General features: G+C 43.3%; 1 protein-coding gene across 1 annotated transcript in view; it reads right to left on the bottom strand.

Moving 5' to 3' along the window:
• Positions 1–3,223: 3,223 nt before the first annotated feature.
• Positions 3,224–25,644, bottom strand: part of LOC126272190 (farnesyl pyrophosphate synthase-like) — a 246,943-nt gene continuing 224,522 nt past the window's right edge. The window contains exons 6-8 of the mRNA XM_049974868.1: positions 17,345–17,422; positions 11,208–11,339; positions 3,224–4,224 (exon numbers count right to left, since the gene is read on the bottom strand). Of these exons, the coding sequence (XP_049830825.1) occupies positions 4,024–4,224; positions 11,208–11,339; positions 17,345–17,422 (411 nt within the window). The 3' untranslated portion in view covers positions 3,224–4,023. The remainder of the gene's footprint in view (positions 4,225–11,207; positions 11,340–17,344; positions 17,423–25,644) is intronic.

Here is a 25,644-nt window from a genome sequence, read left to right as displayed (position 1 = left end):
AGGGTCGCGACCCACTAGTTGCAAAAAACTGCGCTAGACCAACCGTGTCGTGGCCGGCTGCTGAGCAGGACGTGAATGGACCATTTCTTGGTATAAGTTCAACGTGATGAAAGTGCCCAACAGTGCCATGGCTGACTACAAAGCAGGAGGCAGTCGGACCGTATATCATCATGGGCTGTCTCGCAGCGCTCATGCTGTGCAAATGATAAGTTGCACAATGTTGAGGCGGTCGGTGGGGTCGGCTGTACCTAGACTGGATTGGTGCAGGCAGTGGCGGAGGCTGGGGCGGCTGGGGTGTTTATTGGTAGGAGGATCTGAAGCTTTTTTTGATGTTGTGTATTGTAGCTGTCGTTGTTGTTTCATTAGGACTGTAAGAGCGAGAGCGCCATCTCTTGATAGATGCAAAGATATAGCGGCATAATCGATGCTCATAAGTAGCTGATACGAGTGTGTGAGTTGTCGAGCTATCGTCCTGTTATCTGCTACACGATTGTCACGCTAGGCGTCCGCTATAAGATCATTGTCTACAAGTTTCATTGATGTTCTCTGGATTAATGTTTGATGAAGACTGGGTCCTCAGAATGTGAATTAGCCATCTGCATGTCGAGAAATAAATTACCGTATAGATTGTTGTTTGTTTCTTTCTGGACCGTGTCAAGTGTAGCTGTATGTTCGCACAGAATTCACGCATGTTTTAAGTGGCTTAAAGAGACCGTCGTTGCTTTTCTGTTGAGTAAAATTTCCAATGTGGTAGTGTCCTGTAGACAGGACCGAGTAGGGTGGCTGTAAAGCTGGCCAGATCATATCTTCCCTTAGCTTTAAGAATTCACATTTACACGGTGCCTTGTGCACGAAAATTTTCAAGCTGGTATGTGAGGCAGCCACTGGTACGTGCATGTGGTTGACATGCCTCTTCACCTGCTGGACCAGCGCTGATAAGTCTGCTAGTTCAAGGAACTGAGTCAGTAGAACGAACTCTGCCGAGATTGTGAGTGATTCTCATTCACGATTTATGTTAGCGATCAGAGTAGGTCTTCTTTGAATTATGTACAAACTCCCAGTAGTACCCATGGCAATATTTCCATCCACAGTCCTCCGTAGGACATGTGTGGAGCTTTTAGGGTTCTGTGTCACTGCTCCGTAAGCTTGTTACTCTTAGAGTGGTATGCAGTTGAACGATTATGCATAATGCCATATAGGTTGGAGATGCCTCAAAGAGAATGGTCTTATATAGACTGCCATAGACTGTCATTATCGTTTCAGGGTAGCCGAATCAAGCTATCAAAGCGTCAATATGTTGACTCTGTTGTAATGTCTTTCATTGTGACAGCAGCTAATAGGCAAGAAACTCGTTCAGTAATCGATAGTAATGGTCTGCAACCTTTCAGTTCCTGAAAGGGGCCGACGAGGTCTAGATGCACGTGTCGAAAACGTGCTCATGGTATGTCAAAGTGTCCTAGTTGAGTTTGTGTATGACGACCAACTTTGCTGCACTGGCACGCCAATCGAGCCTTTGCCCCTGCTCTACAGTCATGTTTAGTGTCTGGCCAAACGAAACGTTTAGTGAGGAGCTCTACTGTTTGCCTAACCCCTGAGTGTGCCATGTTGTGTAATTGTTCGACAATGTGCGGTGCATAAATGTGGGAACTAGTGGCCCAATCTTGTTCTGAGATACATCGCATAGAATTTGGACGTTAGTCCGAGGGAGTGTCCGCTGTTCTATGTGGAATTAGTGGAATCACTGTCTCTGTGGCCCTTTAGTCTGGAACCGCGCGACTGCTACGGTCGCCGGTTCGAATCCTGCCTCGGGCATGGATGTGTGTGATGTCCTTAGGTTAGTTTGGTTTAAGTAGTTCTAAGTTCTAGGGGACTGATGACCTCAGATATTGAGTCCCATAGTACTCAGAGCCATTTGAACCATTTTTGGAACCACTGTTAAGTAAGCCCATAATGGTCACGGTATTGTTCTAGTCTTCTGCTATTTTGTCGTTATCTAATTGTAGAGAAATAACATTGATCAGTGATAGTTAGCTCGCAAGTATGTCATTGGCGACATGTGACTTTTGAAGTCAATGTCTGCTGGCGACATAAATTCTGTTCTGCACATCTGAATGCCCCACTCCAAATATGGGGGATGGACAAAAATATGGGAACACCAAAAACACACCTCATTATCATGCCAAATACTGTGTGAGAAACTTGCTGGCAATCAAAGTAACTTTCAGTGCTCTTCGAATGCATATAGACAGTTCCTGTATGATTTCAAGGGTATCGTATCTTCCTTCAAAACAGTTTCAAGATCAGGTGACGATGATGGAGGTGGCTACCGATCAGGTACCCTTCTCTCCAAAGTAGACCACAAAGATTCAGTAACATTGAGATCTGGTAAATGCGGTAGCCAGGGGATATGCGACAATTCATCCTCGCGCTCGCCAGCCCCAGACAATGCGAACTGTGTGATCAGTGGCCTTGTATTGTTGGAACTCAGCACCACCATTGGCGAACAGATTTTCTATCTTGTGATGGACCTGATCAGCCAAAATGTGCACATTATCCTTGGCAGTAATTCGACCTTGCAGAGTAAACATGGGGCGCATAGAATATCGCAATACGGCTGCGTAAGTCTTCACCGAAACCCGCCATATTTCACTCTTGGCAGCAAGCAGCCTCTATCGTAGGCCTGGGACGACGTACGCGAGACGTAAACCCGGTCAGAAGTTGGAAACAGTAGGAAACAAGATACATCCGACCAAATGACTGTCAATAAAACACTCTCAGGTTTCAAGGCGCGTCAAGTGGTTTACTGCCCACGAGCTTTCGGCAGAGATCTCCTTTGCCATTGTCAAGTGGATGATTGTCGTGTGGTTGTCACTGCCGTGCTTATATAGCCGCGCCGTCGCTCGTGACGTCAATCGTGACGATTTCTCAGTAATGAGATAATTTCTTGTTTATAGATACCATGGAATATATGAAGGGCGTATTTCAATAGTGGTACCAGTCCATTACCTCCACTTTTCTACCTATAATGCTTCTGAAATTAATGATCCAAAGAAACAGAAAGAAAGGTTCATCTCTGGCAAGAAGCCATATGCTTGAATATTTCTAGTATCTCAACTGCAGATTTTTCAGCGCTCATTTAACTTTAGGACTCTTTTTCTCAATATGAACAAAAATGGACTTGTACCACTATTGAATGATGAATTTGAAAGAAATAAGCATAACACATAGTAATAGTCCAATTTATTAACAATAAACGTTATACATATATACAAAAACACTGTTGACAGTATTTACATATTACTTATGTCGAAGATGATAAAGACATTATTATTAACACTTGAGTATATAGTATTGCATAATTCTTTATAAGGCAGAAGAAGATACTATATTCAGTAATTAAGGCAACTGGCAATATCGAGAAAAGTAACTTTTATTTGTGGCCATTCTGAGGCTGGATATGCGCATTACGTATCCAGGTGAGACTGACCCAGAGCCTCATGCGACGCAGGCTGTTCATTCGCAGGACAAATTTGCAGAAAGTGCGCAAGTCATTAATTTTATGCACTGGTAATCAAACGACGACTTCGGCAAAGAAGGTGAAAGAACAACACTACGAAATTTGTGTGATGTACAAACTTTTATTTTCAAAGCCTCACACTCCTGTTGTCAGGTTTACTGTCATCCCCCCCCCCCCCCCCCGATATTCATACGTGTCTGCCACTATACCAAAAGCCACAACCTATTTCCGACCAGACACGTAAGCTAGAAAATGGGGACCAAAATTAGAGATTCTACGTATCGTCTAAAGTAGGTGACTGCCACAAACCATGAGAGAAGTTCAATTACAGGTTTTGTGTCTTAAAAATGAGAAAACCATTTAGGAAACTTGCTAGAGAACTAAACAGTTCTCTCTTCCATCACACACGCCCTGTACCGTTGAAACTTTAACTCCGCTGTTGATCTAGGGGTCTCAATGAGCACTATACGATCATCGCAGATAGTGGTGGACGAGACAGCGGCCCTTCAGGGGTCCTTGACGTAGATCTTCTCGAGGAACTTGAAGAAGAGCTTGTGCGGCAGGCCGCGCGAGATCTGCTGTATCTGGGTGCAGAGCAGCTCGTAGCTCTGCTCCTCGTAGCTCTTGTAGGTGGCGGGTAGGCCCAGCTCGTCGTACAGCTGGCGCACCGCCTCCACCTTCTCCGGCTCCTTACTGCCGTAGCACTCCTGTAACAGGGGTTACAGCTCTCAGATACCGGCACAAGGCCCCGAGGACACAAGTTACTAAATAATGGTAATGGTGTCTTTGTTTTCTTTTGTGTGGTGAAAGGGACTATACTGAGGCGTTGGCCAACAGGGGATGCACAAACTGCCAAAAGGAAATAAAAATAAAGAAAGATGGGATTATATCCAAGTATTGGTGCACATCGAAGCTGCAGACCCATTTCGATGTATATCAAACGGTGGACTCCCGAGATGATGAGAAGACGCACGACGAAAGACGAACGTATGGAAAACAAAAAAATACTTCTTGGTATGAACGACACGACGTACATCGACAAACAGTCACTACATGAGTTTTATTTCATTAAAGGAAGTGGAACGGTAAAGCTACAATTTACGTTTCATACAAAGTATCATGATATACGAGTACGTTGTTTGCAGGAACTTAAGAGTACAGGTTGAATTACTATGACTGAAGCGATCAATAAACATATTTATAACATTGTCTGTCAAAAACTTTTGTCACGGTGTCCGGTAACAAACTGCTAAGCTTGTTGCTCTCAGCCGACGCTCCGCTGTTGAAGTATAAAACAAGACGTGTATTTCCCGCTTCGAGACTTGACAGTGTCGAACGTTCGATACGTATCGCTTGCAGTGGGTGTGCAACTTCGATGTACACCGATTCCCGGACATTACCGAGATGGTTAAGAATTAACTGGGAGAGATACGTGAGTTCTCATTTCCCTCAGGTTCCTACCTTTTCCCTACGAGGAAAAGGCTTTCCCTCGGCCTCCCACTCTAAGCGAACACCGTTGTCAGTGTAGTATCTACAGTCATTTAGTCCAATCAGCATCAGGCTGTATCGCTAATATGGTTTTGTGGTAAGAGTGGTTGGTTCACACGACTAGGTTACGTTCAACAAGGGAGTTCTTGCTCCAACTTCGCTACTGGTTTGAACATGGAACATCACATCGGAATACAAACCATGACATGGATGAAAAAGTAAACAAATATATTTCCATGTCTTGAATGACTGTAAGACAATTGCGGAGAGTAGTATTCAAACCCCGTAATGGAGCATGACTAGTCTCTTCACACATTTTAAAACAAGGAAAGAAAACAGCGATCAACGGAGAACCGTAAGTAAAGCGGTGTTCGGTAATATCTGCGGCATAAATGCTTGCTTAGGTTGCCAGTGTGGAAACGCGGTCGTTCAGACCCGACCTCTAGCGATATCTTACGTAACAATAGTCCATATCACTCCTCCCACCAACCACTGCCTAAAACAACGACGTTAAATTGTCTGCATAATGCCGATGTGGAAAACACAGCACTTAGATGCAGTTGGTTTAACTATGTTAGAAGTTGCTAAACCAATTGCATCGAAGTGCTGTGTTTTCTATACTGGAAAGTAATCAATCCGGTTCCTCATAGAATCAGTTCTTATACAATGCTGGAGCGATGCGATCAAGTAGCTGCACCTGCTTCAAAACGTAAAATGCCTGTAAATACAGATCATCTGAAGATGAACCTTCAGTGGCTCACAAGCTAGTTAATGGAAGAATCACTCTGTTTAAGTTGTTGATGTAATATTAATTCAAGGCATTCGCTATTTTAACCACAGCTGCAGATTCAACGCCAGTCATATACGAAATAAATTTAAAGATCTTGATAAGATTTCAAATTGGTCCAAATACTGCAATTTGTTTTTAATGTTAATCACTCTGAAACTGTCCATTTCATGTAACGAAAAAAAGGAACGTCTTATGATGACTTCAATCAGTCAACACAAAAATATCGGGTTGTCGCAATTTGCGCTGATAAGAAATGGAATAATCAAGTATGTCCTTAGGAAACTTAGGCTCATTGATAGGATACTGGGTTAATGCTACTAGTGTGCAAAGGAGATTCCTTACAAACCACTCGTGTAGTCCATGACACACCGGAACGACAACGATCTCCTTCAGAGACGTGACAAAACAGTCAGTCTAGGTCACACCTAATATTTATTTTTTTGGTAACTAGTTCCAGACAAAAATTTACCAGCTGCAAATCACATTGGCGAAACAAACAGCCAAGCACAGGTACTTAGAGTAGGACGCCAATGGTAGCTAGGACGGCTGGAATAGTGAGCGTGTGCCCGTATGATAACCTTTGGAGTCCTACTGAAGTATCCTTGTTTGGCTGTTCGTATCGCCTATGTTACACTCTCTGGCAAGATGTAAACGTTGTAATAGTTATTTGTAATGCACAAAGGGGGCAGCTTCTTCAGATTCAAGCCGCTAACATTGGACTATTAAATTTTTAATGTCCTTTCAAGTATTTTAAATATATTTGTGGACTATAATCAATGTTATATTATGTTTACACGTACAATATGAGGTTAGCTTCTATTGTGCATACGACGTTTGCTAGTTTCTTTGCTCATTGCTGTACTCTAATTATCACGTGTGGAAGGGTGAGCGGAGCTTTCTCATTGAAACTCCTAGCATCTACATGCTAGTCAGCAAACGTTGACTAGTAGCTTCTGGTACGTCCAACAGCTCCGTATGTCGTCTCTTCAAGTCACCAAGGATACATACATATTTTATCATGTTGCTTTAATTTAGTTTGTATGTTGATTAGCTTGAAATACTTGGCCCATTTTATCAATTTTAGAATCAGTTGTCTTAAGATGATCAAGTTTGACTTAAACCAAGTAGCAAAATACGAGTAAATAAACATTAGTTGCGATCGAGACTGACTGTCTTTGCTATACCATCCTATAATATTGCTCAAGAGTGTGGGGCCTATGCCAAATAGGACTAACAGGAGATACACAATGTACACAATCAACGCCAGAAGATATGAACACAAGTTTTTTTGTGCTTGGGAAAGCATCACAGAGATGCCGAAAAAATACTGATTTGGCAGACTCTTGAACGAAGATGTCAACTGTCTCACGAAAGCCTTGTTACAAAGTTTCAAGAACCTTCATAAGGGAGGAAGTGTTATCGAAGCAGTCTTGGCAACATGTTGGCGAGCACTGTAAAGCGAGGCCGTTGATTGCTTTGGACGAAGAGCTGCACGCCAGGATACAGTCATTGTTCCGTAGGCAACCAAAAACATTTTTCCATGAAGGCATTGGCCATCTTGTTTCACAGTGCGACAAATATAGTAACATTTATAGCCATTACTTTTGAAATAATAAACACATTTACCTATTTGTTCTCCATCTGTCTCATTTTCATTTGACTGTCCCCTTATACTACAGAAACCTAAGTATCGCTCCTGTAGTGACCGCGATGTCAAAATTACATTAATTACACTGAGGTGAAAATTGGGAAATTTGGGATAAGTTCCTATGGGACAAAACTGCTGAGTATAGCGATGTGCACGAACAGATGGCAGTAGTATCGCGTACACAAGGTATAAAATGGCAGTGCGTTGGTGGAGCTGTCATTTGTACTCGGATGTTTCATATGAACAGGTTTACAACGTGATTATGCCCGCAGGGCTGGGATTAGCAGACTTTGAACGCGGAATGGTAGTTGGAGTTAGACACAAGGGACATTCCGTTTTGGAAAGCGTTACGGATTTCAATATTCTGAGATCAACAGTGTCAAGAGTGTACTGAGAATATAAAATTTTAGGCATTACTTCTCACCACGGACGACGCAATGGCCGACGGCCTTCACTTGACGACCGAGAGCAGCGGCGTTTGGGTAGAGTCGTCAATGATAACAGACAAACGACACTGCGAGAAATAACTGTAAAAACTGTTGTGGGACGAACGAAGAACGTATACGTTAAGACAGTGTGGCGAAATCTTACGTTAATGGACTACGTCAGCAGACGTAGCGACTGCCTTCGCTAATAGCACAACATCGCCTCCAGCGTCTTTCCTGGGCTCGAGAGCATATCGTGCGGACCCTTCAGGTCTGGAGAACCATGGCTTGGTCAGACGAGTCTCGATATCATTCGGTAATAGCAGATGGTAGGGTTCGAGTGTCGCAAGGACCACGCGAAACCATGGACACAAGTTGTCAATAAGGCAGTGTGCAAGCTGGTTGTGGCTTCATAATGGTGTGGGCTGTGTGTACAAGGAATGGACTGGATCTTCTGGTCCAACTGAACGGATTATTCACTGTAAATGATTATGTACGTCTTTTTGGAGACCATTTACAGCCGTTCGTGCACTTCATGTTCCCAAACATGACAATGTGCCATGTCACCGGGGCAAAATTGTTCACGATTGGTTTGAAGAATATTCTGGACAATTCGAGCAAGTGATGTGGCCACCCAGATCTCCCGACATTAATCCCGGGACCTAATCGAGAGGTCAGTTCGTGCCAAAACTCCTGCACTGGTAATACTTTCGCAGTTATGGCGGTTATAAAGTCAGCATGGCTCAAATTCCTGCAGGGGAATTCCAACGACTTGTTTTCCGTAAGGTTTTTGATACCGTTCCTCACAAGCGACCATTAATCAAATAGCGTGCATATGGAGTATTGTCTCAGTTGTGTGGCTGGATTAGTGATTTTCTCTCAGAGAGGCCACAATTCGTAATGATGGGCGGTAAATCATCGAGTAGAACAGAAGTGATATCTGTCTTTTCGCAAGGTAGTGTCATAGGGCCTCTGCTGTTTCTGATTTACGTAAATGATCTAGGTGATAATCTGAGCAGCCCCCTTAGATTGTTTGCAGATGACGCTGTAATTTACCATCTAGTAAAATCATCAGACGATCAATTCCAATTACAAAATGATCTAGAGAGAATTTCTGTACGGTGCGAAAAGTGGCAATTGGCAAAAAAATGGTTCAAATGGCTCTGAGTACTATGAGACTTAATTGCTGAGGTCATCAGTCCCCTAGAACTTAGAACTACTTAAACCTAACTAACCTAAGAACATCACACACATCCATGCCCGAGGCAGGATTCGAACCTGCGACCGTAGCGGACGCGCGGTTCCAGACTGTAGCGCCTAGAACCGCTCAGCCACTCAGCAAGGCCGGAAATTGGTACTAAACAAAGAAAAGTGCAAGGTCACCCAGATGGGTACTAAGAGAAATCCGATAAATTTTGGGTATACGATAACTCGCACATATCTAAGGGCTGTCAATTCGACTAAATACCTTGGTATTACAATTATGAGCAACTTAAATTGGAAAGACGACTTAGATAATATTGTGGGGTGGGCGAAACAGATTGCGCTTTGTTGGTAGAACACTTAGAATATGCGAAAAAACCACTAAAGAGACAGCCTACATTACACTTGTCCCTCCTCTTCTGGAATATTGTTGCACGGTATGGGATCCTTACCAGGTAGAATTGACGGAGGACATCGAAAAAGTGCAAAGAGGGGCAGCCCGTTTCGTGTTATCGCGCAAAGGGAGTGAGAGTGTCACTGATATACGCGAGTTGGGGTGGCAGTCACTGAAACAAAGGCGTTTTTCTTTGCGGTGAGATCTGTTTACGAAATTTCAATCGCCAACTTTCTCTTCCAATTGCGAAATTATTTTGTTGACACCTACCTACGTAGGGAGAAATGATCATCATAATAAAATAAGAGAAATCAGACCTCGAACGGAAAGATTTAGGTGTTCCTTTTTCCCACGCGCCATTCGAGAGTGGAATGGTAGAGAAGTGGTATGAAAATGGTTCGACGAACCCTCTGGAAGGTACTTAAGTGTGAATTGCAGAGTAACCCTGTAGATGTAAATGTAGATGTTAAATTCATGCCACGTAGAGTTGGTACAGTATGCTGGGCAAAAGGAGGTCCAATGCTATATTAGATTGTGGACTTTTGTCACCTCACCGTATAGCGCACTCACAGACATGCAAGCAATGAACTTCCCGCGCCCCAAACTCAAATAGACCATAATAATAGTGTCTGCAACATTCCACCCAACGTGGTTTGCCATACCGCGAAGGTTGTTGTTGTTGTTGTTGCGGTCTTCAGTCCGGAGACGGGTTTGATGCAGCTCTCCATGCTACCCTATCCTGTTAAAGCTTCTTCATCTCCAATTACCTACTGCAACCTACATCCTTCTGGATCTGTTTAGTGTATTCATCTCTTGGTCTCCCTCTACGACTTTTACCCTCCACGCTGCCCTCCAATACTAAATTGGTGATCCCTCGATGCCTCAGAACACGTCCTACCAACCGATCCCTTCTTCTAGTCAAGTTGTGACACAAACTTCTCCTTTCCCCAATCATATTCAATACTTTCTCATTAGTTATTTGATCTACTCAGCTAATCTTCAGCATTCTTCTGTAGTACCACATTTCGAAACCTTCTATTCTCTTCTTCTCCAAACTATTTATCGTCCATGTTTCAATTCCATACATGGCTACACTGCATACAAATACTTTCAGAAACGACTTCCTGATACTTAAATCTATAGCCGATATTAACAAATTTCTCTTCTTCAGAAACGCTTGTTTCTACATTTTATATCCTCTCTACTTCGATCATCATCAGTTATTTTGCTCCCCAAATAGCAAAATTCCTTTACTACTTTAAGTGTCTCATTTCCTAATCTAATTCCCTCAGCATCACCCGACTTAATTCGACTACATTCCATTATCTTCGTTTTAATTTTGTTGATGTTCATCTTATATCCTCCTTTCAAGACACTGTACATTCCGTTCAACTGCTCTTCTAAGTCCTTTGCTGTCTCTGACAGAATTACAATGTCTTCTGCGAGCCTTAAAGTTTTTATTTCTTCTCCGTGGATTTTAATACCTACTCCAAATTTTTCTTTTGTTTCCTTTACTGCGTGCTCAATATACAGATTGAATAACATCGGGGAGAGGCTACAACCCTGTCTCACTCCCTTCCCAACCACTGCTTCCCTTTCATGTCCCTCGACTCTTATAACTGCCATCTGGTTTCTGTACAAATTGTAAATGGCGCTTCTCTGCCTATATTTTGCCCCTGCCACCTTCAAGGTACTGACAACCACTGCCTCGGTATTGCAGGGAGTGCGGCGGCTCCGCGTACCTGCATGAAGCGGCGCTGCTGGTCGGACGCCCTCTGCAGGGCGACGACTGCCAGCCAGGTGCACTTGCCGTCCTGGATGTCCGTGCCGGGGCCCACCAGCGCGGGGTCGCCGTAGCAGTCCAGGAAGTCGTCCTGCAACAGCGACGTTCATCTCGCAAAATAAGCTCTTACATTCGTGCACCGAGACACTGACAAAAGTGAGAAGTTTCACGGAACGTAGCAACAGTCCAACATTTAGCGAAATTTGTGGAAATGTACCGGGTGATCAAAAGGTCAGTATAAATTTGAAAACACGGAATAATGTAGATATAGAGGTGAAAATTGACACACATGCTTGAAATGACATGGGGTTTTATTAGAACAAAAAAAAAAACACCCCATATTGCTAGACGCGTGAAAAATCTCTTGCGCGCATCGTTTGGTGATGATCGTGTGCTCAGCTTGGCCTCCCAGGTCCCCAGACCTCAGTCCGTGCGATTATTGGCTTTGGGGTTACCTGAAGTCGCAAGTGTATCGTGGTCGACCGACATCTCTAGGGATGCTGAAAGACAACATCCGACGCCAATGCCTCACTACAACTCCGGGCATGCTTTACAGTGCTGTTCACAACATTATTCCTCGACTACAGCTATTATTGAGGAATAATGGTGGACATATTGAGCATGTCCTGTAAAGAACATCATCTTTGCTTTGTCTTACTTTGTTATGCTAATTATTGTTATTCTGATTAGATGACGCGCAATCTGTAGCACATTTTTTGAACGTTTGTGTTTATTTGGTTCTTATAAATGCCCATGTCATTCCAAGCATGTGTGTCAATTTGTACCACTCTATCTACGTTTTTCCATGATTTATTCAGTTTTCAAATTTATACTGACATTTTGATCACCCGGTAGCGAGTATTATATGATTAAGCTTTCATTCCACTCCGAACTAATGTCCACCATTACCAGTATTAATAGTGGCCATCCTGAGCTTACATTTCAGAAAGATAATGTCGGCCTGCACACGGCGAGAGTTTCTAGTGCTTGCCTTCGTGCTTTACAAACCCTACCTTGGCCACCAATATCGGTGGATCTCTCCCGAACTGAGAACGTTTGGAGCATTATGGGAAGGGCCCTCCAACCAACTCGGGGTTTTGACGGTGTAACGCTCCAACTGGACAGAACATGGCAAGATATCCCCCAGAAGGTCATCCAACAATTCTATGAATCAATGCCAAGCCGAATAACTACATGCATAACGGCCACAGGTGGACCAATGCGTCATGGACTTGCTCAACTTGTGAAGCTCTTTCTCTTCAATAAATTATCCAGTTTTTCTGAAATTGTAATCATTTGTCTGTCTGTGCGCGTATACTAAGTGTAGCGATTTCCGTCCCAGTCAGATAATTCCTTCGCGGTGCGTCTTTTTGGCTCAAATGGCTCTGAGCACTATGGGACTTAACATACGAGGTAATTTGTCCCCTAGAACTCAGAATTACTTAAACTACCTAACACAAGGACATCACACACAGCCATGCCCGAAGCAGGATTCGAACGTGCGACCGCCGGCGCGTCTTTTTCTAGCGTCTACAATAATTGCTGTTCCTTGTGCTCTTCGCAAGGCTTTTCAAAATAAATCTAAATTTGGTGAATGTGAAAATGCATTGTTTTCGCTACTAATTATGATAAACCTTGCGTATCACTTTTGCACTATGGGCGCCTCTGGCTGCTTCTCAGCCTGGCGTCCCAAGACGACGCTTGTGCACCTTGAAACTTAAACCGGCCGTGTACATTACCTTCCTTGAATATACCATTTGGTACTCTGGTAACAGAGGGTTGTCTCAAAGGTTTCCCATTCCTGCTACATACTGGCGAACATTCAGCCATTTTTCAACAGTTACAAAATCAGTAGTGTTGTCGTATCCAATAGCTCCCTACAACTTGATTCCAGGAGTTGGATTTGAGAATCGCTGCTTCCTGCGACCTTTAACGGGACCATCTACAGACACGCCGTTCAGTGGCCCACTTCAATGTGACTGTACAGAACGCAAGTCTTTGTTGTGTGTGACTTGGTGTGAGTACTAAACAACGCGTGGTAACTCGAGATCTTGACCCAGTTTCCATTAGCTTGTTCCCGACTGTCTGCGGTTACATTCTGCCAGTATTTCAGCTGTAGTCATCTGTCCTTTTGTTAGGATCAGTAGAACAATCCTACGACCTTCTCGTGCCGTAGTCTTCGAGAAAGCTCCTCTGCCTACTCTCTTTGCCACACGTCCTGAGTTCATCTCGTTACCACTATTTCTACTGCATTGCAATACACACAGCTGTCTGTCTAACATATAGTTCTGACGCACCCACGCCCAAGAGCAAGCCCTGTTTCGGCCTCCACTGAAAAGTTCTATTAACGTCAGGCACAATTGAAGGCCATCGCATACTTCCATTATTCTTCATCTTTAAGGAATGGCCTTTTTCTCTCCTGAAAATAAGCTAGCATAAAAAAGTAAATGAGTTATCCACCTGAAAATTCTTTTGAACACCTCAGTGCTTTAGTAGGCACGGGCAGGAGGTGGTGTGCTATTGCCTTCCTCCTACCTCTGAACTGAGCCAGTTGTAGGTGGTTTAACGTGGAATCCGAACCACGGTGCACCCTGGCATTTTTAATATCAGCAAACATAGCCAGAGATGAGAGAAATGACAAGTGACAGAATAAAATACTACAGTTAATCGAGGATCGAATCCAAGGCCTTTGGATTTGCAGCCAGGTACTTCACCACAGAGCCACAGCACCATGGCCAAGCTAACATAAGCATTAAATTTTAGTCAACATATCCCACAGCCACAGAAATTTTGGTAGCGCTCCGTCAAGTCGTTCAAGATATAACACTTCCTATATCTGGCAATGTATACCAAATACGACACTTTTTATAGAACTACGCTTTGTAAGAAGTGGCGACGGTAAAACTATCTTCAACACGAGGGTCGTTTTGAGCAATGCAGTGCTTTAGAAGACATGATCCTATTGTGTACCTCCAACAATTGAACTGATTTGAATAGCGAGTTATCGGTGGATCTAAACTTAACGTGGGCCAATACTAAAATGTAGAATTTCACGGCCGGAAATATCATGTCCATTATAATTATCCGGGCTGTTATGCCGTGGTCAGTAGCGAGCCAGTGGGTGTGTTGGACCTTCTATCGACCCCCTTGAAGATGTCTCCCGCAGTCGGAGACGAAACGCTGGGGATTGAGACAAAATTCATCAACCGACCACGGCATAACAGCCCGGATAATTATAATTAACGTGGGCCCCCACCAACGGTGCAAAATGGCATTTTTCACCTTAACAGATACTTGCCAGATGTGAAAGAAGGTAAGAATAGATATTATGAAATGTAATGAACTACGCTTTTCTTCTTCTTTGACTTCTCTGTATTGCGATAGAAATAGACTGCATCCTATTCACTTCCTTCTGCCCCGTGTCCCATGCTTCTCCTTTAACCTACTAATTACGTCCTCATTTATAGCAGCATTCAGCATTCCAGTCTTTTTTCTTCTTTTCCATGTCTTCCTAGCAAACTTTCTTTAGATGATCCTTTGTTGTGGGCAATTTCTTCGCGGTATATGCCTCATCCAAGTGTTTTCTTCATTATCTTATTCTCAGAAGCACTTCTTTATTTGTCATTCTGTCAGTCTATTTCACTTTTAGCACTTCTCTCCAGAAAAACCTATCAAACTATCCAACGACCCCGAATGATTTTAGAAGTTCCAAAGGAATGTTATTTATGCCTTCCGCCTTATTTGGTTGCAAGTCTTCCAGAGTTGTGTTAAACTCTAATACTGGATCTCCTACATCTTCCATACCACTCCCATTTCTTCTTCTGTCACTTCATCTGACAGTTCCTACGTCTCCTAGAGGCCTTCAATATACTCTTTCAACCTATCTGCTCTCTCCTCTGACTTAAATAGCGGATTCCCATGCCACTCTTAATGTCGGATCCCTTGCTTTTTAATTTCATCGAAGGTTATGTTGGTTTAAAAAATGTGCTGAATCATTCCTTTTAATGACCATTTCATTTTTTATTTCTCCGTATTTATCCTGAAGATACTTCACCTTGTCTTCTTTATATCCTATTTATTTTATTCCCTCTCCTCTGTATGAACTACAATTTTTCTACTTTTAGCGTCGTGTTCATTGTGCGAGACGTGTGTGGGAGAAGTCAGTATGTTCCTCTAATTATTTAGGAATGTGGATCTCAGAATTCTATAATTAAGACTCTCCACAACGCAATCTTCGCCTCTTGCAGCTTGTTGAGATTACAGATACGCTCACGCTGACAGAACAAACCATTGCGGATATTCTAGCTCTCTTTTGTATGAGGGTTTGCTGAAACGTAATGCCTCCGAATTTGTTGTGTGATAAATCGTAAGGCTTTTTAAATAAAACAAATGTTATTAAAATGCAACATCCTTATTCTTCGGGTCTACATATTTATTTCTCAATATTGTCATCCTGGCGGCGAACATATTTCTCCAACGAGAGACAGGTTTGTTGAGACCGTCACTGTAGTTGGTTTGCCTTTGTTGACGGAGCAACAGCCTCACCTTTGCTTGCACCGTTTCATCACATTCCAAGTGAAGTCGTAGAAGAGATCCTTTAAGTGTTGGAAACAAATGAAAATCGGCTGGGTTCAAGACAAGATTGTATAGAAGGTGATCGATGACAGTAAACCCAAGGCGAAGGATTGTTGCTGGTCACATCTTTCGTGTGTGGTCTGGCATTTTCATGCTGAAGGAGAGAGTGTTCCATGTGCGGACGAACTCTTTGAATTTTCTTATGCTCTGACATAGTTACGTTACACACCGCCATGTTACATGCTTCAGTTGGGAGCCCTGTAGCGAGAGAGGGCTGCAAATATCCGGACATGAAGAATAAAGGCGTAAAATGTGAATAACGTTTGTTTTATTTAAAAAGCTTGAAGAGTTTTCACATAAAAATTCGGAGGAATTACTTTTCGCCGGCCTGAGTGGCCGAGCGGTTCTAGGAGCTTCAGTCTGGAACCGCGCGACCGCTACGGTCGCAGGTTCGAATCCTGCCTCGAGCATGGATGTGTGTGATGACCTTGGCTTAGTTAGGTTTAAGTAGTTCTAAGTTCTAGTGGACTGATGACCTCAGATGTTAAGTCCCATAGTGCTCAGAGCCATTACTTTTCATCATGCCCTCGTATTTCTTATTTCTTGCACATGGCTTACATTTTCTATTGTCGAACTCAACTTCCTACATATCCAAAAGATTTTACGAGTTCTAATTTTTTTTTCTTTTCAATGATATTACGATGCCACAGTTCCATTGACTGATTTACATCATCTTAGTCTTTACTTCATTTATCTTCATTCCATACTATTTTTCTCTAACACTTGCAGCCTCTCCATCACAAATTGTACTTCTTCCCCTGATTCAGTCAACATCGCTTGATCATCTGTGTACTCTTGTAATTGTAGTTATCCCTTCTGTTCATACCGTTATGCCCCTTGTTTTACCAGTGCACTGTATTGTGCATAGCTTTATAGCCAGTTGTGATATTGCTGTAATTCAGTTTAACCTCTCCAATAAATAAGGTGACCTCTGGTTAATACTAGCTGTATGTAAGATGCATCCTCAAGACAGTAAATGTTACCTAAAAAACCCATCTACTTTACAAAAATATTCTAGTACGACACATTTGCAAGAGCAAGAGACTAACATATGACTAGAGAGTAACATATGACTAGAACAAAGGAATTTGGAGGTATTATTATCTAACAGTATTATCATTAAACTAGATATTATTAAGTAGTTTGCATGAAGTGATCTCTCACTCAATGTTAAAGAAAAACCACACACATAATATTTAGTTCTTATAGATTTATTAAACGATCTGAATTTAGTAAAAGGATGTTTAAAAAAACAGCTGTATACCACTAAAGAGCATTCATCTGAAACTTTAAAAGTGCTGTCTAATAATGAGGAAAGCACATTGAAGGTATATTTAAGTATTCCAGTACACAGAACACCTGAAGAATTCAGATTGACGTAAATCACAACTTCTTTTATTCTATATTTGTGTAACTGAACTCACAGAATTTTAAAATCTTCCAAAGTGGTCAAATACCTACCATGACCTGGTAGAATTTTCCCATCTCCATCAGAATTGTCTTGGCCTGCCTGTGGATCTCTGGGTCCTGGATACCAGCCTGAAAAAATATGACAAAATCTGATGAGAATGCGGCTATACAAACATTATCTCTCACTGAGTCATTATACTTAACCAAATTAATAAATATAAATAAATATTATCCAAATTTTCAAACATAGAAATATCATAGGAATATAAAACCAGAACACTGCATACATATTGTTTGCACGATTTGTGACTATTGTTAGAATGCTTACACAATTTTCAGACTGATTTGGAGGGATTTGGAAATAGTTGAAGATAAGTATATTGTATAATTGACAAGATCCTGACTTGCAGTTTTTTTCATTATTATCTTTCTATACAGTCACAAAGTAATGATGAGAAAATAAAGATTTAATAATTATCAAATCATACAAATTAAGCTGTTTATCTCACTGTTCTCTTACTAAATCGTCGCGAAAGTCTCAAGATAAAGTATTGACTATTGTCTAAACAGCCAAATAGGCAAAAACTGAGAAATGCTGTAACTGTATAAGTGTAAGTCTCAATACTTGCAACTTATTTACTGATTAAAAGCCGTGAACAAAACCATATGTATTATTCAAAGAGACTAAATACCATTTGGCAATGTAATGATGCAGATTTTAAGCGTTAAGAAGATCATAATGAATATATTTTTCATTATACTGGGTAGCTATAATTAAACTTTGACTACCTAAGAAAGCATCCATGAAAATCGAGCGATAGTGGGACAATGGAACTATGTTGAAATATTTGTAAGGATATGCAGAAGAGAAGTGATGTTGAAACCATTGAAAGAAACGTATTTTAATTTCCACTTGAGAGAGTAACATTGGTTAACTGCGTACCATGTTCACGTTCCAGGTTACAACCGTTGCTCTATGAGACGGCCATCTGCATCCAGGACAACCTGGAACCGCACTGGAGATACCATTTCACAACTTCTCGCAGCACTTTTCGGACGGTGGACCACGGAATGTTCAACTTTCGTATCGCAGCTCGTTCGCTACTTGCACGTCACACATTGCGTCCGGCATTCTCAGCCATGGCACGGTAACTTCTTCAACAATTTTTGCCGCAGTTGGCTGTCGACCTCTTCTATGAGCAATTTCCAAATCGCTATTTAATTCGAACTTCCGAACCACGTTCTTCAACCCGGGCGAGGAAAGAGAAACTCTAATATTCCTTTAATGTGTCGATATTTGCGAAGAGCAGCATCACTGCTGATGATGTTTTGATGAAACAGCGTTAAGAGCTAAGTGCAGCTCACCTTGTCCAGACCCATGTCGACTGTCTGCAACTGTAATGCACACTGACGCTTGTGTTACAGCGCCACGTCGCCCTACCAGTAACGGCGCCTAACGGCAAGTCATGACACTAAAATTAGTAACAACACAAATCCTGTGCCACCCAGTCTGAACATCATTTCCATAAAGTTGGGTACCAATAAAATAAAGAGTTTTCCGTGTACTTTCCCTCAAGTAGCGAAAGTTCAATTAGAAGAACCATGTATGTGGGAAAGCGTATGAAGGAAATATCTCACAGGTAGCAAGTAATGGCTTTCTAATGCCAGTGCATGTTAAAGATTTTTTTTTTTTTTTGAATGTTTATTGCACCAGTCATAAAACAACTTGGTATTCTTACAGATTGAATGGACACAGTCTAAGGAGCAGAATGTAATGTAATGTTATATAATAACCAGTAAGTATTAATTAGGAGTAGTTGTACTTTCATATGGTAGAATTTACTTCCAGTTCAAAGAATTTGCTCGATGCTGCCTGTAACAGTTCTTGAAAGCTAGCAGCAGTGGTTTCGTACAGGCCTCCAACGAGAATGTGTTAAATGTTACCACTCAACAGGAGAAAATATTACTGAGGTTTTACAGAAACCACTGGAAGGTCGACGTGAGCGGTCTTGTTTATTTGGCAGATAAAAAAACGAAAATAAACAGCTAGCTTTGGCATATTTCCGAAATCAACGTTTCTGTCATGGATAGAAGGATTATTCCTTGTGATGCTACCGTGTGAATATATGTAAAATATTTTAAGACAGTGATATAATTGTTTTCGAGATATTCTGTGGCACGAAGAACAAAATTTGCTGAATTTAGCTGTGTGTGAAACTGGAAAAGGCAGCTGATTACCTACGTAGCGGTTCTTTCTGCATATTGAGAAATGTATTCGTTTACAGGTTAGAGCACACCACAACGTAAGTAGAGCGACGCCAAAGCTGTTGGTTAGCAGAAAGAAAGCTCGTTCTTTAACGTAAACTAAGAGCGCTGGAACGAGAGCCGAGCTACGGCAGCTGGCCATTTGCGGGGCTTCGTAGCGCTCCACCGGCCACGGCGTCACTGCAGCCTCTGCGACCTGCATGAAGAGAAAGGTGTTTACAAACATCGAGGCCTGTCAAGGACGCGCGCCACGTGCTGCGGTTTACAAACAACTGAGGCTGGCCCGCGTGGAACGCAGCTGCTGCCGTACGAATTTGGAGGCGGCCTCTCACTAGTAACTTATATTAGTATGAAACAATTTTCCACGCATCTTCGTTTCACTATGGAACATTAGCAAGCCACGCATGAGCTTATTGTAGACACGGGTCAAGTTCACAAACTCCGTGAATTTTCCTGCATTTTTCAGCTGACTACAAGTTTTAGTTGCGACAAGTACTGCCGGTCGTGGTGGCCGAGCGGTTCTAGGCGCTACAGTCTGAAACCGCTACGGTCGCAGGTTCGAATCCTGCCTCGGACATGGATGTGTGTGAAGTCCTTAGTTTAGTTAGGTTTAAGTAGTTCTAAGTTCTAGGGGACTGATGCCCTCAGAAGTTAAGTACCATAGTGCTCAGGGCCATTTGAACCATTTGCTACAAGTACAGGGCGTATCAAAAAGAATCATCCCATTTGGCATGTCTATATTTCTGAAACTGATAAACATGTACAATAAATGTACTTTTTTGATTAACAGGAAACTCAAAAAGTTTTTTTTCATACCTTTTCATAAGTGTTCAATATGTCCCCTTTGAGATGCACGGCATATGTCAGTGCAGCAGTCAAATTGTTCCCACACTCTAGCGAGCATGTCTTGAGTTGCAACTTCTACAGCTGCTGTTATGCAATGTCTCAGTTCATTGACTGTTGTTGGTAACGGAGGAAGAGTGGAAGAAAACTGTCATCCTCCTTCTGGCCAAGAACGAAATTACAGAACTCCACACTTTGTTGTTTGTAACCTTTACAAAGAGCATGCAGCAGGTGAACTTTGTATAGTTTCATGTGTAAACGTCGAGGCAACGCACGCCAAACCGACATCGGGGGCATGTTGAGCTGTCGAGCTACACGGCGGACGGATTTCTGCGGACTCTTGTGAAACTATGGTTCAAACGGCTCTGAGCACTATGAGACTTAACTTCTGAGGTCATCAGTCCCCTAGAACTTAGAACTACTTAAACCTAACTAACCTAAGGACATCACACACATCCATGCCCGAGGCAGGATTCGAACCTGGGACTGTAGCGGTCGTGCGGTTCCAGACTGAAGTGCCTAGAACCGCTCGGCCACTCCGGCCGGCTGTGAAACTATGGCGGATGTGTCCAACGTCTGGAACGACACTCGGGGACGGCCCAGCGATTTACCTTTACACAAACAGCCTGCTGTTTCTCGGAACTATTCATGCCATCATCTAATGCTGTAGGAGGTTCGACACCAAACCTAGCACGAAAGTCGCGCTGAACAGTTATCACTGACCCGCACTATGCAAAACGTAGAACACAAACAGCTTCCTGTTGTCCTGACACCGATTTTACTGGAACTGAACTGGGCGCACACTGCTGCTACCTAGCGAGAACCTTGTACAACTCGAGAGTTTGCTTTTTCCAACAGTACATTGTTCACACACATATCTCAAATAACATAATAGTCATGATTTTTTAAATCGGATGATTCGTTTTGATATACCCTGTGTAAAAAAAAAAAAAACCCTCAAGTGTACTGCGAAATGCCTTGTGGAAACTGACACAAGAACATTATATCAACAAGAATGTAAAAAATAGCGCGTACAAAGAGATGGTTCAAACATTTTTAGTAGGCATTACAACTGTGGATCAAAGTTTTAGAAAAGAACTGAGACAGGCGCAGGTCTCTGAAAGAAGCGAGAAAAAGGGAGGATGAATTGTTTAAACTAACACTATGTACTATGTTCATTACTGTGTAGCCATAACTACGTTATACCCATTATTTTAGTGGTACTATGAATTAGTGCACTTTACAAACGATCAAGAACTCGCAGTGTACAACGTATTTTCGGTGAGATACAATCGGGATTAGTGTGATTCGTCGCCTGGAGCCTCTGGCCTGTAGATCATGAAGCTGTCCTGGGTCCGCGGATAAATCACGATCACCTGTCGAGTTGCCGTCCGACAGGGAGGAACGCGACCTCCGGGTGTGTCTGAGACCCTAGATCCGGCGATGGGCCTTCACATTAGTGGAAAACGAAGGCCCTGACATCAGGCTGGATCTGCCAAAAGTATTCACGGAACTGACCTGCGGTTCTGGCTCGTGACAGAAATTCGATGGTTTGTGGCCAGCTGTCTCCCTCCGTAACCGAGCGCTTAACGCAATAGATTCTCATGCCGGGGACCCTGGTTTGATTCCCGGTACTGCTAGGGGTTTTTCCTAGATGATAGGACTGAACCAGGGTCTAATCAGCCTCGGAGGCCAATTGAGAAGCTAATTGATGGAGGGGTAGCGGCTCCAAGTCCGGAACGTCAACGACGGCCGGGATCCCATGCCCCCTCCAAACCGATTCTGATGATGAACCATTGAGAGTGATAACGGCAGTTGCTCGACTATCGCATCTCTTCAAAACCTGGTCGCAGGGTCCCTTTTTTATTTAGGAAACCAGCTATTGCGTTTCAAGAGTTAGGAAGAAACCAAAGCGTAAATGGGACGAGTATTCGCGATCCGTGGCTACAGGTTTGTGGTTTTTCGTACTCCGCTGAGACTGATTATGGCAGTATATTTTTGTGTAAAAAGTAAAATAAAATTTCGAAGATATTGCACGTGGATGCTCAAACCGATTGGGATGTATATTGAAAAATGAGCGGGCCCCTTCCATACGGTTCGAATTTCTTCACCAATTTCTACTTCAGTTTCGTGGACACAAATAGGCAAGATACGAAAATCACTGAGAAGGTGAAAATCCACCAACACACTGAATAGTAAAAGGCACGGTGACAGTATTAATGCGTTTTGCAATCTGCGGTAGTTTCAGTGCCGCAGGACTGTTTCTTATACAACTTTTAAAGTCACTACAAGAACGATGCCATACATGGTGATTTAAATAATCTTACGATGCCCGATGGTAGTCGGTTGATGGAAACTGGTAGAATGAATCAGCAGCTCTTAATGGATTTTAGATACGACTTCCTTGAAATGTGTACGAGCTGTGGGGCACCGCCTGCACAAATTATAAAACCTCCAGCGTTGGCACAGCGCTTAAAACAACACCCCGTGCGTGGTATTACTAGGTAGAACTCTCCGCACCGCCGCTTCCGTCTCGCACCGCTTGCTACGGCGGCAACTGTTCCGTTACACTGCCAGCGAGGTCCTTCGACAGAGCGCAATACTTCTGACGGGCAGCTCTTCCTAACGGTGAAATACTTCTCGAGCAACGACCCTTACTCTTAGCATGACGTGACGAGGAATGTAGATAAAGGTGGGAAACTTCTATTAAAACTAAAGAGTCACGCCGATGTATATGCATTTTAGATGGACGGGCGTTGATGACCGCGCAGTTAAGCGCCCCACAAACCCAACATCGTCATCATCTGTGATCTGAGGCTTTCCCGGCGAATGTGCTGCATCCAAGGTTCTCGGGTGTCCAGCCGGATCCGATCGTCGAAGTTCCACGATATTTCGGCGAATAACCCTTCCGCCATCATCAGGTGGTGCTGATGGAATCCATAAACACCACCAGATTATCGCGGAACGGTTATTCGCCGAAATATCGTGGAACTTCGACGATCGGATCCGGCTGGACACCCGAGAACCTTGGATACATCCTTATCATTTTAGGTAGAAAAACGCAAAAATTACCCTTATTTCTCACTAACCAATTTTCGGCATATTAGATCATTGCCAGGTAACAGCTCTTCGGTCGTGACGTAAGTAGGAAACGCCACATCTAGAGCTCCGAGGCCCACGAGAAAAACCGGGCGTGGCGCGTACGTCACAGCTCGTGGCACTGCAGGTCTTACGAATGCCAGCAACCGTCTCCGGCAGGGAGCGAGTAACTACACTACTGGCTATTAAAATTGCTACACCACGAAGATGACGTGCCGCAGACGCGACAGGAAGAAGATGCTGTGATATGCAAATGATTAGCTTTTCAGAGCATTCACACAAGGTTGGCGCCGGTGGCGACACCTACAACGTGCTGACATGAGGAAAGTTTCCAACCGATTTCTCATACACAAACAGCAGTTGACCGGCGTTGCCTGGTGAAACGTTGTTGTGATGCCTCGTGCAAGGAGGAGGAATGCGTACCATCACGTTTCCGACTTTGATAAAGGTCGCATTATAGCCTGTCGCGATTGCGGTTTATCCTATAGCGACATTGCTGCTCGCGTTGGTCGACATCCAATGACTGTTAGCAGAAAATGGAATCGGTGGGTTTGAGGGTAATACGGAACGCCGTGCTGGATCCCAACGGCCTCCTATCACTAGCAGTCGAGATGACAGGCATCTTATCCGAATGGCTGTAACGGATCGTGCAGCCACGTCTCGATCCCTGAGTCAACAGATGGGGACGTTTGCAAGACAACAACCATCTGCACGAACATTTCGACGACGTTTGCAGCAGCATGGACTATCAGCTCGGAACCATGGCTGCGATTACCCTTGACGCTGCATCACAGACAGGAGCGCCTGCGATGGTGTACTCAACGACGAACCTGGCTGCACGAATGGCAAAACGTCATTTTTTCGGATGAATCCAGGTTCTGTTTACAGCATCACGACGGTCGCATCCGTGTTTGGCGACATCGCGGTGAACGCACATTGGAAGCGTGTATTCGTTATCGCCATACTGGCGTATCACCCGGCGTCATGGTATGGGGTACCATTGTTTACAAGTCTCGGTCACCTCTTGAACGCATTGACAGCACTTTGAACAGTGGACGTTACATTTCAGATGTGTTACGACCCGTGGCTCTACCGTTCATTCGATCCCTGCGAAACCCTACCTTTCAGCAGGATAATGCACGACCACATGTTGCAGGTCCTGTACGGGCCTTTCTGGTTACAGAAAATGTTCGACTGCTGCCCTGGCCAGCACATTCTCCAGATCTCTCACCAATTGAAAACGTCTCGTCAATGGTTGCCGAGCACCTGGCTCGTCACAATACGCCAGTCACTACTCTTGATGAACTGTGGTATCGTGTTGAAGCTGGGTGGGCAGCTGTACCTGTACACGCCATCCAAGCTCTGTTTGACTCAATGCCCAGGTATATCAAGGCCGTTATTACGGCCAGAGGTGGCTGATCTGGGTACTGATTTCTCAGGATCTAAGCACCCAGATTGCGTGAAAATGTAATCACATGTCGGTTCTAGTATAATATATTTGTCTAATGAATACGAGTTTATCATCTGCATTTCTTCTTGGTGTCGCAATGTTAATGGCCAGTAGTGTATTTCAGATGAAGTTTAATAATTCTTGCCCGAGCGTTTAAATGTACGCAACTCCCGATAGCACACGACAAAGTTAAGACCTCTAGTGGATACTATTTCAATTGCGTATTGATTTCCTGTGGACCCTGCACGGAACCGAGCGTTCGCGAATTGTGGCTGACAAGCCGGCTAGTGTGACTTCACAAGCTCGTTGCAGGGCCCGTATTTCTCGTAGGCCCCGCACAGCCCTTTACCACAGTTTAATATCTAATATTTCACAACTAAACTTCACTCGGAAGTTTTATTTACTTACTACAGTTGAAACGTCCCCTTAGAAAAATTGTACAAGACTGTGCTTAAACTGACACACAATATTTTTTAGCGCAACGCAATCTGACTTTTAAAAAGCTCTACAAAAGAATGGCCCTGACTAACATTATCCTATACGTTTCACAAATCACTTACCTCACAAAAATCTTCGTTACTCAAGCTACTGCAATACAGCGAGCGCCACTACTGCCAGCTAAATAAAAGATTCAAACTACTGAAGGCACTAACTACTGATAAGCACAGTTAGCAAATGAAAGATTTTAATAGAG

This window comes from Schistocerca gregaria, chromosome 5 (genome assembly GCF_023897955.1).
Source record: "Schistocerca gregaria isolate iqSchGreg1 chromosome 5, iqSchGreg1.2, whole genome shotgun sequence".
In the NCBI taxonomy this organism is placed as follows: Eukaryota; Metazoa; Arthropoda; class Insecta; order Orthoptera; family Acrididae; genus Schistocerca; species Schistocerca gregaria.
Note: the sequence above shows the minus strand (reverse complement) of the source record. Positions and strands in the feature narration are given on the sequence as shown.